This window comes from Suncus etruscus, chromosome 2 (genome assembly GCF_024139225.1).
Source record: "Suncus etruscus isolate mSunEtr1 chromosome 2, mSunEtr1.pri.cur, whole genome shotgun sequence".
Lineage (NCBI taxonomy): Eukaryota > Metazoa > Chordata > Mammalia > Eulipotyphla > Soricidae > Suncus > Suncus etruscus.
The window spans coordinates 95,205,685-95,218,965 of record NC_064849.1 but is presented as its reverse complement, the minus strand read 5'-3'; the positions used below and the strand labels follow the sequence as shown (position 1 = coordinate 95,218,965).

The following is a 13,281-nucleotide window of genomic DNA, read 5'->3' as shown; positions in this document are numbered from 1 at the left end:
TTTCACAAATGTACTTGTCACTGTACTTTTTTTTGTTTGTTTGTTTTTTGTTTTTTGTTTTTGGGTCACACCCAGCAGTGCTCAGGGGTTACTCCTGGCTCCACGCTCAGAAATCATTCCTGGCAGGCTCGGGGGACCATATGGGGCGCCGGGATTCGAACCAATGACCTTCTGCATGAAAGGCAAACGCCTTACCTCTATTCTATCTCTCTGGCCCCGTCACTGTACTTTTGAAAATTTTTTCTTTTATCTTTCTTTTTCTTTTCTATTTTTCTATTCTTTTTAAAATAACTTTACTCTTTCACTTATCTGAAAACAAATGTATACTCTCAACTATATGATTCATGGTTTTTTAAAAAGAAAGAGATACAGTAGTAGAGGCTAGAGAGATAGTACAGCAGATAGGGTGTTTTCCTTGCATGTAGCAAACCCAGATCCAATCCCTAGCTTCCCAAATAGTCCCCTTAGCCCAGCAGAAGTGATCCCTGAGCACAGAGCCAAGTAACCCCTGAGCACCACTGTGGCCCAACAACCAAGAGAAAAAAAGAGATACAGTAGTAAATTCAAATAACATGGGCCAGAGCAATAGTGCAGGGTAGGGCATTTGCCTTGCACGTGGATGACCTGGAATGGACCCAGATTTGATCCCTGGAATCCCATAAAGTCCCCCGAGCCTGCCATGAGTGATTTCTGAGCACAGAGCCAGGAGTTAACTCCTGAGCACCACCAGGTGTGGCCCCAAAATTAAAAATTATAAGAAAATATATGCCCTATTAAAACAGAATTGTAAGAATAAAAGAAATAGCTAATGGGAATGTTTTGCATGCAGGTTTGATCCCCAGCACCATATAGTTGTCCAAGCATAGCCAGAACAGTCCATGAGCACTAAACCAGAAATAATCTGTAGTCCAAAGCACCACAAGTCTGTAGTCCAAAAACTAAAGGATTTTTGAAAAGATTTGTTTTGTGGGGTCACACCCAGCAGCACTCAGGGGTTATTCCTTGTTTTGCACTCAGAAGTCGCTCTTGTCAGGCTCAGGGGACCATACGGGATGCTGGGGATTGAACTGGGGTCCGTCCTGTGTTGGCTGTATGCAACGCAAACGCCCTCCTGCTGTGCTATCACTCCAGTCTCTGAAAGATTTTTTTTAAAACCAAAAACTTAACTGTAGGGCCCGGAGAGATAGCACAGCGGCGTTTGCCTTGCAAGCAGCCGATCCGGGACCTAAGGTGGTTGGTTCGAATCCCGGTGTCCCATATGGTCCCCCGTGCCTGCCAGGAGCTATTTCTGAGCAGACAGCCAGGAGTAACCCCTGAGCACCGCCGGGTGCGGCCCAAAAACCAAAAAAAAAAAAAAAAAACTTAACTGTATGTAGCTGGTTTTAATGATTAGAGTACCTTCTGGGTCTGCAGGAGTCTTAATTCTGATCTTTGGCAATGCATAGTCCCTGAGTACCAAGACAAGAATAACTCCTAGGCATAGTCAGGCATAACCCAAAATATGTAAATATGGAACCAGAAAGACAACTATAGAGTGAAGTCTTACACATAGCAAGGTTCTACTTCAATCCTTGAGTTCTGCCAGAACTCAAGGCCCTGAGCAGTCAGGAGTGATCTCTGAAAACCAAAGCATGTGGATTAATCACCATGCTCCCCCAAATTAGACCAAACTGCATTACTTCCCCAAAGAGTTGTTTGCAGTTTCAGGATTTTTGGAAGAGACCACTTGCTTGGGAAGTGGGAGAGGGCCACACCTAGCAGAGCTTAAGGGCCACTCCTCATGGTGTACAGAGTACCACATATGCTATAGCAGGGATCACACCAGGGTTAGCTGCAGGCAAGGCAGATGTCTTGATCGCTGTAGTATCTCCCTGGCCCTGTTTTCAGTCTTTAAGACAAGTCTTTAAATACAAGTCTTTAAAACTGTAGCCTAATTTATCTTTTTTTATTTTTCTCAGTTCTAAGAGAGAAAACAAAGCAAGAATAACTTTCTAGAACAAATGTTTAGAAACTAAATTAATTAAAAGCTCACATCTATAAAATCTCAGAAAGTGAAATTTATACTGACATTTACAAATCTTATTTTATAAAGAAGATATTTATAAAATATCAGAAAATAAACATTTTTCAAATGACATTCTCAAGCTCTGTGGCCTAAGAGCCTGGCTAGGCCAAAGCACTGATCACCAGCAGACTTGCAGAGTCCAGCAGAGTACTGGTACAGTGGTCATCTGAACACTGTCTGGGAGGCCCAAAAGAAATAATAAATAAAAATAAAAAGGACAGAGGGAAACGTTTATCTCACCTTACAGATGTAAAATTATTCTCATGCCACCGAACCGCCAGAAATGATAACTTCAGACATTCCCCAGAATAAAAAGCGAATGAACACAAGCAGCAGTCTCCAAATAACTGTAGATAAATTTCATATATTTTAGCATGTAATATAAGAATAAAGTAAGATATGTGAAATATAAATATATTTTTATATTTTTAATAAAACAAATACAAGACACTGAATCTTACTATAATTTTATTAACATTAAACCAACTATATAGTTTATTTCTAAGCCAGTGACATTTTAAGTAAGAAATAAAAGTATAGGGGCCAGATAGCATAGTGGGAGGGTATTTGCCTTGCACACAGCTGATCCAGAATGAATGGTGGTTCGAATCCTAGCATCCCATATGGTCCCCTGTACATGCCAGAAGTGATTTCTGAGCACAGAGCCAGGAGCAACCCCTGAGCACTGCCAGATCTGACCCAAACGACCCCCAAAAAAAAGTCTATTTTCTATTTTTTTTTTTATTCTTTTGTTTTTTTTGTTTTCTGGGCCACACCCAGTGATACTCAAGGGTTATTCCTGGCTTTGTGCTCAGGAGACCATATGACTTTCCAGGGACAAAACAAACCTAGGTCAGCCATGTGCAAGGCATAACACCCTACCCACTGTCCCCTTTTCTTTCTTTTTCTTTTTTTGGGCCACACCTGGTAACGCTCAGGGTTTACTCCTGGCTATACACTCAGAAATTGCTCCTGGCTTAGGGGACCATATCAGACGCTGGGGGATCGAACCACAGTCTGTCCCAAGTTAGTGTGTGCAAGGCAAATGCCCTACTGCTTGCGCCACTGCTCTGGCCCCTTCTTTCTTTCCATTGATTTTTTTTAATCCCAGAATACCCTAAGGAAGTTTATAAAATATAACTAAGGGACTGAACAATATTATAAATAGTAAGCCTGGGTTTAATCTACCAGGGATCAATCTTTCTGAACTCCCTCGACCTTTCTAAGAGTGATCCCTGAGCTCGAGTCAGGAGTAAAAAAAGAAAAGTAACTAAACTTACGGCCACATGCAAGAAAAAAATAAATGTAACCAATACAAAAATATCTTTACTACAATAATTCTACAAATACTTTGAAATTAATGAGGGCTAGATAAAAATAACAATGCCACTATACACTCTAGGTTCATATATAGTACCTGCCCTTAAAATCAAATCAATTCAATAATACCCTATTTGATTGCAATTTTTACCTCATTTTTTATAAAAACAGCATGCACTACAGCTTCTTTATCTTCCGCAGAAGGCAAACAAATTCCTTTTTCAGGTATGATCTGGGACCACTGACCCACCAATGAAGAGTTTTTAGAAGATAAGATATTGCTGAATTCAAAATATTCCCAAAGAAATATGCATCCATAAGGAGTTACAAGCAGAATTCTTTTCCCATTTTCAGATACATACAGGTACAGTTTCAAAGAACTTGCTAGAAAAAAAATATGTAATCAACCTCTGTTTTGAGTTCTTCTCTGCTCCCAGAAAGTAAGCAATATATTCATTCTGATTACAAGAATACAAAATTATTTATATTAGGATGTAAAGCTAAGACAATGGCAATAAATTCAAAATGCCAACAGTGAAAACACTGATTGTGTATTATGTGATAATAGGAACCCATTGTTATAAAAGATGAGTTAGGTATGTCAAATATTTCTTCTTCAAGATGACTCTATCTTAATATTACCAGTGGCTGTGATACTGTAAAACACAATCTCAAATAAAGACCACCACCCCATAACATATACACTTTAAGAAATTTACACATACAGAAATCCACTTTTTTAAAATGTAGTAAGAAATGTTTCACACATTTGTCCCTATTTATCAAGTCAAACCTCTTTTGCTTTGTTTTGTTGAAGTGATGCCATACATAGTAGTGCTGAGGGCTTACTCCTGGCTCTGCACTCTGGGATCATACTTGGCAGGCTCAGGGACTATGTGAAGTACGTAGGATTAAACAAGAGTCAGCTGTATGCAAATCAAGCACCTTACACACTACTATCTCTCTGGTTCAGTTAAAGCAATTTTAAAAGTAAAATATATTCCCACCTCCAACAGCTTTAATCATTTCCTTAGGCTTATCACTGACTTGTACAGTTTTTAAACAATCTTGATCTTTGTTCCAAAGGAAAAGTTCCCCTGTGTTGAGCAGACCAGCTAACCAAGAATCTGTTTCCAAAATAAGAAAAAGAAAATGCAAAAGTTATCACCTAATATCTCCTTTTAATTATCCAAAGATATTCAAAAATATAATTAATGTAGACTTTTGAAAATATTGCTACTACTTAACCGTTCCCAGATGTTGTTAGTAAAATAGCATCCTTTATCACTGGTTGCAGAGTTGGTATTTTCTTCTTTGTTTTTCCTGATAGCAAATTAATTTCATTTATAAATTTATCATCCAAAAGAAAAACAGCTTCATTTTCCTAAGAAAATAAAGACGAGATATCAGAAGTTGATTAAATGTCTTGTCAGTAAATTTTCTTTTTTCTTTTTTTGGGTCACACCCGGCAGCGCTCAGGGGTTACTCCTGCCACTACTCTCAGATATTGCTCCTGGCAGGCTTGGGGGACCATATGGGATGCCGGGATTCGAACCACCATCCTTCTGCAATGCAAGGCAAATGCCCTACCTCCATGTTACCTCTCTGGCCCTGTCAGTGAATTTTCTTAAAAAGTAAAATAATACTGGGCTGGAGCGATAGCACAGCAGTAGGGCGTTTATCTTGCAGGAGGCCAACACAGGAGGGACCCTAGTTCGATTCCCAGCATTCCATATGGTCCTCTGAGCCTGCCAGGGGTGATTTCTGAGTGCAGAGCCAGAGTAATCCCTGAGCTCAGCTAGGTGTGACCTCCCCAAACAAATAAAGTAAAACAGAGCTTCATACGTACATTTGAACCATAAATTATAAAATAAACATGAAGGTTGATTTGGCAACCTAAATATTTTTTCATTCTATCTTAAAAATGGGTTTTTAGGGTTCGGAGCAATAGCACAGCAGTAGGGCATTTTCCTTGCATGTGGCCAACCCTAGATGAACCCTGGTTAGATTCCCAGCATTCCATATGGTCCCCAGAACTTGCCAAGAGCGACTTCTGAGCTCAGAGCAGGAGTAACCCCTGAGTGCCACCGCTGGGTGTGATCCAAAAAACAAACAAACAAAAATAATAATAATAATAAGGTTTCTAAAATTCACAAATCATTAGTTCTGGTAAGTCTACATTATCTAGAGAAAATAGGCTGTGTATTTTTTGGTTTCTCAGCCACAGTCAAAGATGCTCAGGGGTTACTCCAAGCTCTGGAGAGGTACAGCAAGTAAGGTGATTGCCTTGCATGCAACCAATCTGGGATCAATATCTGGCATCCTATATGGTCCCATGAGCACCACCAGGAGTAATTCTTTAGTGAAGAACCAAGAGTAGCTCCTAAATTTTTGAGGTTTGGGTGTGACCTAAAACCCAAAAAAATTTAAAAACCAATTTAAAAACTTTAAACAAAACAAGCAAAAAATCCTGTTCATTTTTTTTAAATATTTGTATTTTATTTCATTTTATTTATTTTGTTTTTGGGTCACATTTGGCAGCGCTAAGGGTTTACTCCTGGCTCTACACTCAGAAATCGCTCCTGGCAGTCTCGGGGGACCATATAGGATGCCAGGATTCGAACCACTGTCCTTCTGCATGCAAGGCAAATGCCTTACCTCCATCTGGCCTGATTTTTTTTTTATATTAGCTTTTCTGCACCTAGCCTACAAACAATTCTTAGGCAACAGCTAGATATCTAAGAATTCAGTGCAAATCTCCTTAATTCCTTTTTTTTTAGGGATTTTTGTTTTAATTTAAATATTCACATATGACTAGTGGCTCCAAAGTTAGAGAATTCAATTCTTAAATTCTTAGAACTTCACCAATACAACATTCCCATCACCAATGTCCCAAGTGTCCCTCCTCCCCAACTCACACCGGCCTATACTCTAGATGGGCTTTCTACTTCCCTCATTCAGTCACATTTTGTTATGATGGTTCTCAGTGTAATTATTTCTGTGACTGCACCCATCACTCTCTGTGGTGAGCTTCATGTCGTGAGCTGGACCTCAAAACATAAAAAAAAAAACTTTTGATGTTTGACCTTGAAGGTCATTTTCCTGTAAGTTCTTTTGGCTGCTTCTCTAGTTATCAACCAAAGGAGTCCATTTTTTTCACCCTAATGAATCAGATCAATAAACTATTAATGTTCTTTGTGAGAGTACCAGAACACTGACCACTTTTATTATGGCAAAAAACACAATTTATCAATATCTAACTATGTGTTCATCAATGTACTGGGGTATCTACTTCTTTCTAATCCAGATCTTTCTATGAGACCTAGATCTATATATCTAATGGTCTGTTAGATGTTCCAGAAATACCTCAATCTCCACAAAAATCATTCATAACAAAAAAAAAATCCTGTTCAGTGAACAGGTGATCCTTCCAAATACGTTGTTTTATTTAAGACTATAAAACATTATTAACTCCTTTTTTGGGAGGGTTGGGCCACCCCCAGCAGTGGTGCTCAGGGGTTACTCCAGGCTCTGTGCTCAGAAATCGCCCCTGGCAGGCTTGGGGGACCATATGAGATTCTGGGATTCAAACCAGTGTCTGTCCTGTGTTGATTGTGTGAGAGGCACACAAGTAGTGTGTATTAAAATTAGAAGAAAAAAATAAAAACATACTTGTCCTAACCAGGAGATTCGTGGCCAGGGCTTTTTCTGCTTGATACTTGTTGATGACAAAACTTCTAACCTTATCTCCATGCTTCCACAAAAATCAATGACCAGTTAAAGAAGTCACATGCTGTAAGGAAAAAAAAACAGTATTAATAATACATAAATTGTAGAGTTGGAAGATATTATGCTATCTATAAAATGTCCATTGTCGGGCCCGGAGACATAGCACAGCAGCGTTTGCCTTGCAAGCAGCCGATCCAGAACCAAAGGTGGTTGGTTCGAATCCCAGTGTCCCATATAGTCCCCTGTGCCTGCCAGGAGCTATTTCTGAGCAGACAGCCAGGAGTAACCCCTGAAGACCGCCGGGTGTGGCCCAAAAAACAAACAAACAAAAAAAAAAGTCCACTGTCAATTTCATTTTTGGGGTGTCACAGCCAGTGGCCCTCAGTAGTTACTCTTGGTCTCTGTACTCAGAAATCATTCCTGGTAGGCTCAGGGGACCATATGGGATAGCAGGGATTGAACCAGATCTGTCGTGTGCAAGGCGAATGTCCTACTAGCTGTACTATCACTCCAGCCCCGCCAATATTATTTTTATTTTATTTTTGGTTTTTGAGTCAGGGCTCAAGACTTACTCCTGGCTCTCTGCTTAGGGGTCATTCCTGGCGGTGCTCAGTGGACTATATGGGACACTGGGGATCAAACTCAGGTCAGCCCTCCCTGCTGTGCTATAACTCCAGCTCCTATTATTCTTAACTGTGGAAAACTAAAAGCATTCCCACAGAGGTAAGGCAAGGATGTCTGTTTTCTCCACTCTCATTCTACAAAGTATTAGAAGCCTAGCAACAGAAATCAGGAAAAAGAAATTAAAGGGACCCAAATTGGAAAAGAGGAAGTCAAAATATCTCTATTTACAGATGACATGATGATATACATTGAAAACCCTAAAGAGTCCACAAAAAATGATCCTAGAAACAATAAATCATTACAGCAAAATGGCAAGCTACAAAATCAATATTTAAAAACTGGTTGTATTTTGCTTGTTGTTTGTTTTGGGGCCACACCTGTCAGCATACAGGGGCTACTCCTAGTTTTGTGCTCAGAAATCACTCCTGGCAGCTCAGGGAACCATATGGGATACTGGGGATTGAACCCAGGTCCATCCTGGATCATCCGCTTTGCTATCACTCTGGCCCCAGGTTGTATGTCTTTATACAAAAACATGACTCAGACGTAAAGAGATCAAAGAGTCTACCCCATTTAAAATAAGTGTCCAAACCATTAAGTACCAACTCAACAAAGAGGTCAGAGTCCCAGGACCCAGGGCTGGAGAAATAGCATAGCATTAGGGCATTTACCTTGCAAGCAGCCCAGCCAATTCAGGTGAGACTGTGGTTAGAATCCCAGCATCTCAAGTGGTCCCCAGAACCTGCCAGGAGTGATTCCTGAGTGCAGAGCCAGGAGTAACCCTGAGCACTGCCAGGTGTGACCCAAATACCACCCCCTCCAAAAAGAGAGGATAGAGACCTATACTACAAAGACTCCAAAACACTCTAGAAATTGAAGACCTAAAGAAATGGAGAAATATTCTGTGTTCATGGATCAGAAGAATCAACAAGAATCAAAATGACTATATAGATTCAATGCAAACCCTACCCAAACTCAGAAAATATTCTTCAAAAACTTAAAACAGTCAATTATAAAATTTGTGTGGAACCATAAAAGACTCCAGATATCCAAAACCATACTGAAAAACAAGAAACTGAGAGGCATTTCATTACATAACTTGAAACTATTACAAACCATAGTGAACACAACAGCATGATATTGGAACAAAAGGCAAATTTTTGGATCAATGGGTTAAAACAGAATATGCAATAACAAACCCTAATGGATACATGTTCAACTAACTTTACAAAGAAACTGAAAACATGAAATGGATAAAAGCCTCCAATAAATGGTGTTGGGACAACTGGCTAACCATATGTAAGAAATTAAGGCTGGATTACCTCACAGGTACACAAAAGTTAACTCAAAATGGTTTAAAGACCTTGAGATCAAACCTGAATCTATAAATAACATTGAGGAAAACATGGGCAGAATACTCTAAAACCTTGATCTCAAAGGTTCTTCAACAATATGTTACCAACAGCAAAGGCTACAGAATCAAATGTGAATAAATGGGACTACATCAAACTGGAAAGTTTCTGTATGACAAAAGAAACACAGGGTAAAATTAAAAGATAGATGAGTGGGATAAAATATTTGCACTAAACACATCAGATAATGGGTTGATATCTAGGATATAAAAAGTACCACATAGGGCCAGAGAGATAGTACAGTGGTAGGGCATTTACCTTGCATGTGACCAACCCAAGACTGACTGAATGCTGGTTTGATTCCTGGCTCCCCATATGATCCCCTGAGCCTTCGAGGAGCGATTTGAGCAAAGAGCCAGGAGTAACCCCTGAGTGCCACTGGGTGTGACCCCCCCAAAAAAGTACTCACAAATATTAAACTCCCCCAAATCTAAAAACACCATCAAAAAAAATGGGAAGAGGAAATGCACATACATCTCTTTGAGAAAGACCAGCAGATAAAAATAGGCATGTAAAAAAAATGCTCATCATCTCTTATCATTAGGAACTCAAATCAAGATGACAACGAAATATCATCTTACACCAGTAAAGATGGTACATAAGAAAAATACTGGGAACAATCTGTGTTGAAAGGATGCAGTGAGGGCCGGAACGATAGCACAGCAGTAAGGCCTTGCATGCCTTGCATGCAGCCAACACAGCCAACACAGGGCAGACCCTGGTTCGAATCCCAGCATCACATATGGTCCCCGGAGACTGCCAGGAGTGACTTCTGAGCACAGGGCCAGGAGTAATACCCCTGAGCGCCACTGAGTGTGACACTCTCCCAAAAAATGGGATGTGGTGAAAAAGAACTCTCATCCACTGCTAGTGGGAATACTATTTGATTCAATCCCTATGAAAGGTTCTCAGTAAACTCAGAATCAAGCTGCCATAGGACCCAGCATTCTTCTTTTGGGTATCTATCCCCAGAAAAGAAAACCATTCATTCAGGGGTCAGACTGAATTAATAGCACAGTGGTAGGGCGTTTGCCTTGAACACAGCTGACCAAGGACTGACCCGGGTTCAGTTCCAAGCACCCCATATGATCCCGAGACTGCCAGGAGTGATTTCTGAGCGTAGAGCCAGGAGTAACCCCTGAGCACCAAGGGGTGTGGCCCAAAAAAGAAAAAAAATTATTCAAAATGATGTGTGCCTGGGCCAGAGATATAGCACAGCGGTAGGGCGTTTACCTTGCACCCGGCAACCTGGGACGGAGCTGTGTTGATTCCCATAATACTATATGGTCGCCAGAGCCTTCCAGAAGTGATTTCTGGCACAGAGCCAGGAGTGACCCTGAGCACAGCCGGGTGTATGCTCACCACTAATCCTTGCAGCACTCAGTACAACAGCTAAGACTTGGAGTCAACAGATGAAGATGTGGTACATATATACAGCAAATACTACACAGTTGTAAAGAATAATGCAATCAAGGAATTAGCTACAACAGGGATGGAACCGGAAGATATTATGTTAAATGAAGACAGAGGATTAAATACTGGATGATATCACTTATATGTGATATTTAGAATAAGTGCATGAAGGAATGCAATGGTTTAAATGGGGGTTGTTTAGAACACTCTTGGCCCCAGAGTATAAACAGTGAGGAGAACAAAAGAAACTGAATGGAGGAGGAGAAAGACAGATGTAAAATAACAGGGGACTCAGGTGCATTGGTGGTAAGGACAGAATTAAACATTCAACCATGGAGTCAACAACAATGAAATCATAAGACCCAAACTTTAACAACTAAACCTTAAATGGTCCTGGTTATGAAAGGAGGTTTTGATAGAGGGTTGGGGAAGAATGATGATGATGATATGGGATGGACTCTGGGAAAATAAGTGGAAAGAGGCTGATACTGGTGGTGAGATTGGTGCTAAAATACTGTATGTTTTATGATTGAGACCCAACTACAATCATGTTTGTAATCACAATGTTTAAATAAAAGATATTATTTTAAAAATAAAACACTGTATGTCTAAAACCTAATAATAACGTTTGTGTTTGTTTAGTTTTTATTTTTGTTTTTGGGTCACAACAGGGGACGCTCATGGGTTACTCCTGGCTATGTGCCCAGAAATCGCTCCTGGCTTGGGGGACCATATGGGACGCCCAGGGATCGAACTGTGGTCTGAACTAGGTCAGTCGCATGCAAGGCAAACACCCCACCACTGTGCCACCGCTCAGGTCCCTAATTATGAATGACTTTGTATATCACAGTGCTTTAAATAAAATATGCAAAAGTTATAGGTCTGAAGAGTAACATAGCAGTAGGGCATTTGCCTTGCATACAACTGATCCAGGACGAAAGGTAGTTCAAATCTCAGCATCCCAAGTGGTCCCTGTGCCTGCCAGGAGCGATTTCTGAGCACAGAGCCAGGAGTAACCCTTAAGCACTGTCGGGTGTGATACAAAAACCAAAAGGAAAAAAAAAAGGTATAAATAGGGGCTGGAGCAATAGTACCGTGGGTAGGATTTTTGCCTCTCATGCAGCCAACCCACCAGGTTCAATCCTCAACATCCTATATCGTCCCCCAAGCAGCACCAGGAGTGATTCCTGAGTGCAGAGCCAGGAATAACCCCTCATCAGCGCCAGGTGTGGCCCTCCCAAAGAGTAATAAGGATATAAAAATACCGTATATGTATAGCACAGTGGGTAGGGCATTTGTCTTGTACGTGGCCGGCCCAGGTTCAATCCCTGGCATCCCTTAGGGTCTACCAAGCACCACTAGGAGTAATTCCTGAGCACAGAGGTAGGAGTAACTCCTGAGATTGCTAGGTGTGGCCCAATAACCAAGGGGAAAAAAACCTCACAAAACTTACATAGCTAAAATACAACAATGCTATAATAGAGAGATTTTTTTTTAGTTTGGATAGCATTAGTTTATTATAAAAGAGACATGGAAATTATTTACATGATGAAAGATTTCAGTACTTCAGTGGAATGGGCAGCTTCATGGGATGCCATTTCAAGTGTGGTATTTTCAGTCTACAAACTTTCCAAGAATGTCCCCATCTCTAAACAAGAAATAATCCTTGTCATCTATAACCACTTTGGTGCCTCCATATTCTGGTAGAACTCTGTCTCCAACTTTTTTTTTTTGGTTTTTGGGCCACACCCGTTTGACACTCAGGGGTTACTCCTGGCTATGTGCTCAGAAATCGCCCCTGGCTTGGGCGGACCATATGGGACACCGGGGGATCGAACCGTGGTCCGTTCCTTGGCTAGCGCTTGCAAGGCAGACACCTTACCTCTAGCGCCACCTTCCCGGCCCTCTGTCTCCAACTTTTACACTAAAAGGTTCAATCTCTCCACTCTTCCCTTTGGACCCCGATCCAACAGCAACCACCGTTGCTTGCAACACCCTGCCTTGAGATTTTTCTGGAAGCATAATGCCTCCTTTGGTTACAGTCTCAGCTGCGCTCCTTTCCACTACTACACGGTCAAAGAGCGGAATAAATTTTCGAAAGGCCTGTCCTGCCAACCACATGTGGCTCGCAAGGATAACTGCGAAAAATCAGTTCCAATCTCTAGGCAAGGAATGGAAGGTTTGGAGCTATTTCCTGCTGCAATTTCCCAATCTAGAGACAGATTTTAAAGTTTTGTAAACTATCAGCTCAAATAAACTATTTGGAGGTAAGATTTTTTTTTTTTTTTTTTGGTTTTTGGGCCACATCCAGTGACGCTCAGGGGTTACTCTTGGCTATGAGCTCAGAAATCGCTCCTGTCTTGTGAACGGTACCATATGGAACACTGGGGATCGAAGCCAGGTCCATCCTGGGTCAGCCACATGCAAGGCAAATGCCTATCGCTATGGTAGCGCTCCGGCCCCTGGAGGTAAGATCTTGATGAGGCATTTAGTAATCTCATTTTATAACTTGAATCATTAGTCAAAATATATTTAATTTCCTACCAGTTATTTCTCGAACGATGAAAATAAACATCAAGTATAAATGAAAACTAACGATAGTTTCCTTTTGAGGTCTGTTTTTTAGTTCCAGGGATCAAACCCAGAGTCTCACACATGCTCGGCATGTGATGAACCACTGAGTCATAACTCCAGAGTCGAGAGTTTCCATTTGGTTTG

The 13,281-nt window shown here is 40.9% G+C and overlaps 1 protein-coding gene across 1 annotated transcript in view; it reads right to left on the bottom strand.

Annotated features, from left to right (window-relative positions):
* The window catches only part of CPLANE1 (ciliogenesis and planar polarity effector complex subunit 1), a 154,953-nt gene extending 142,269 nt beyond the window's left edge, over positions 1 to 12,684 (bottom strand). Inside the window, 5 exon segments of the mRNA XM_049769035.1 lie at positions 2,306 to 2,412; positions 3,537 to 3,769; positions 4,393 to 4,512; positions 7,058 to 7,139; positions 12,487 to 12,684. Of these exon segments, the coding sequence (XP_049624992.1) occupies positions 2,306 to 2,412; positions 3,537 to 3,769; positions 4,393 to 4,512; positions 7,058 to 7,139; positions 12,487 to 12,684 (740 nt within the window).
* Between the last annotated feature and the right edge of the window lie 597 nt (positions 12,685 to 13,281).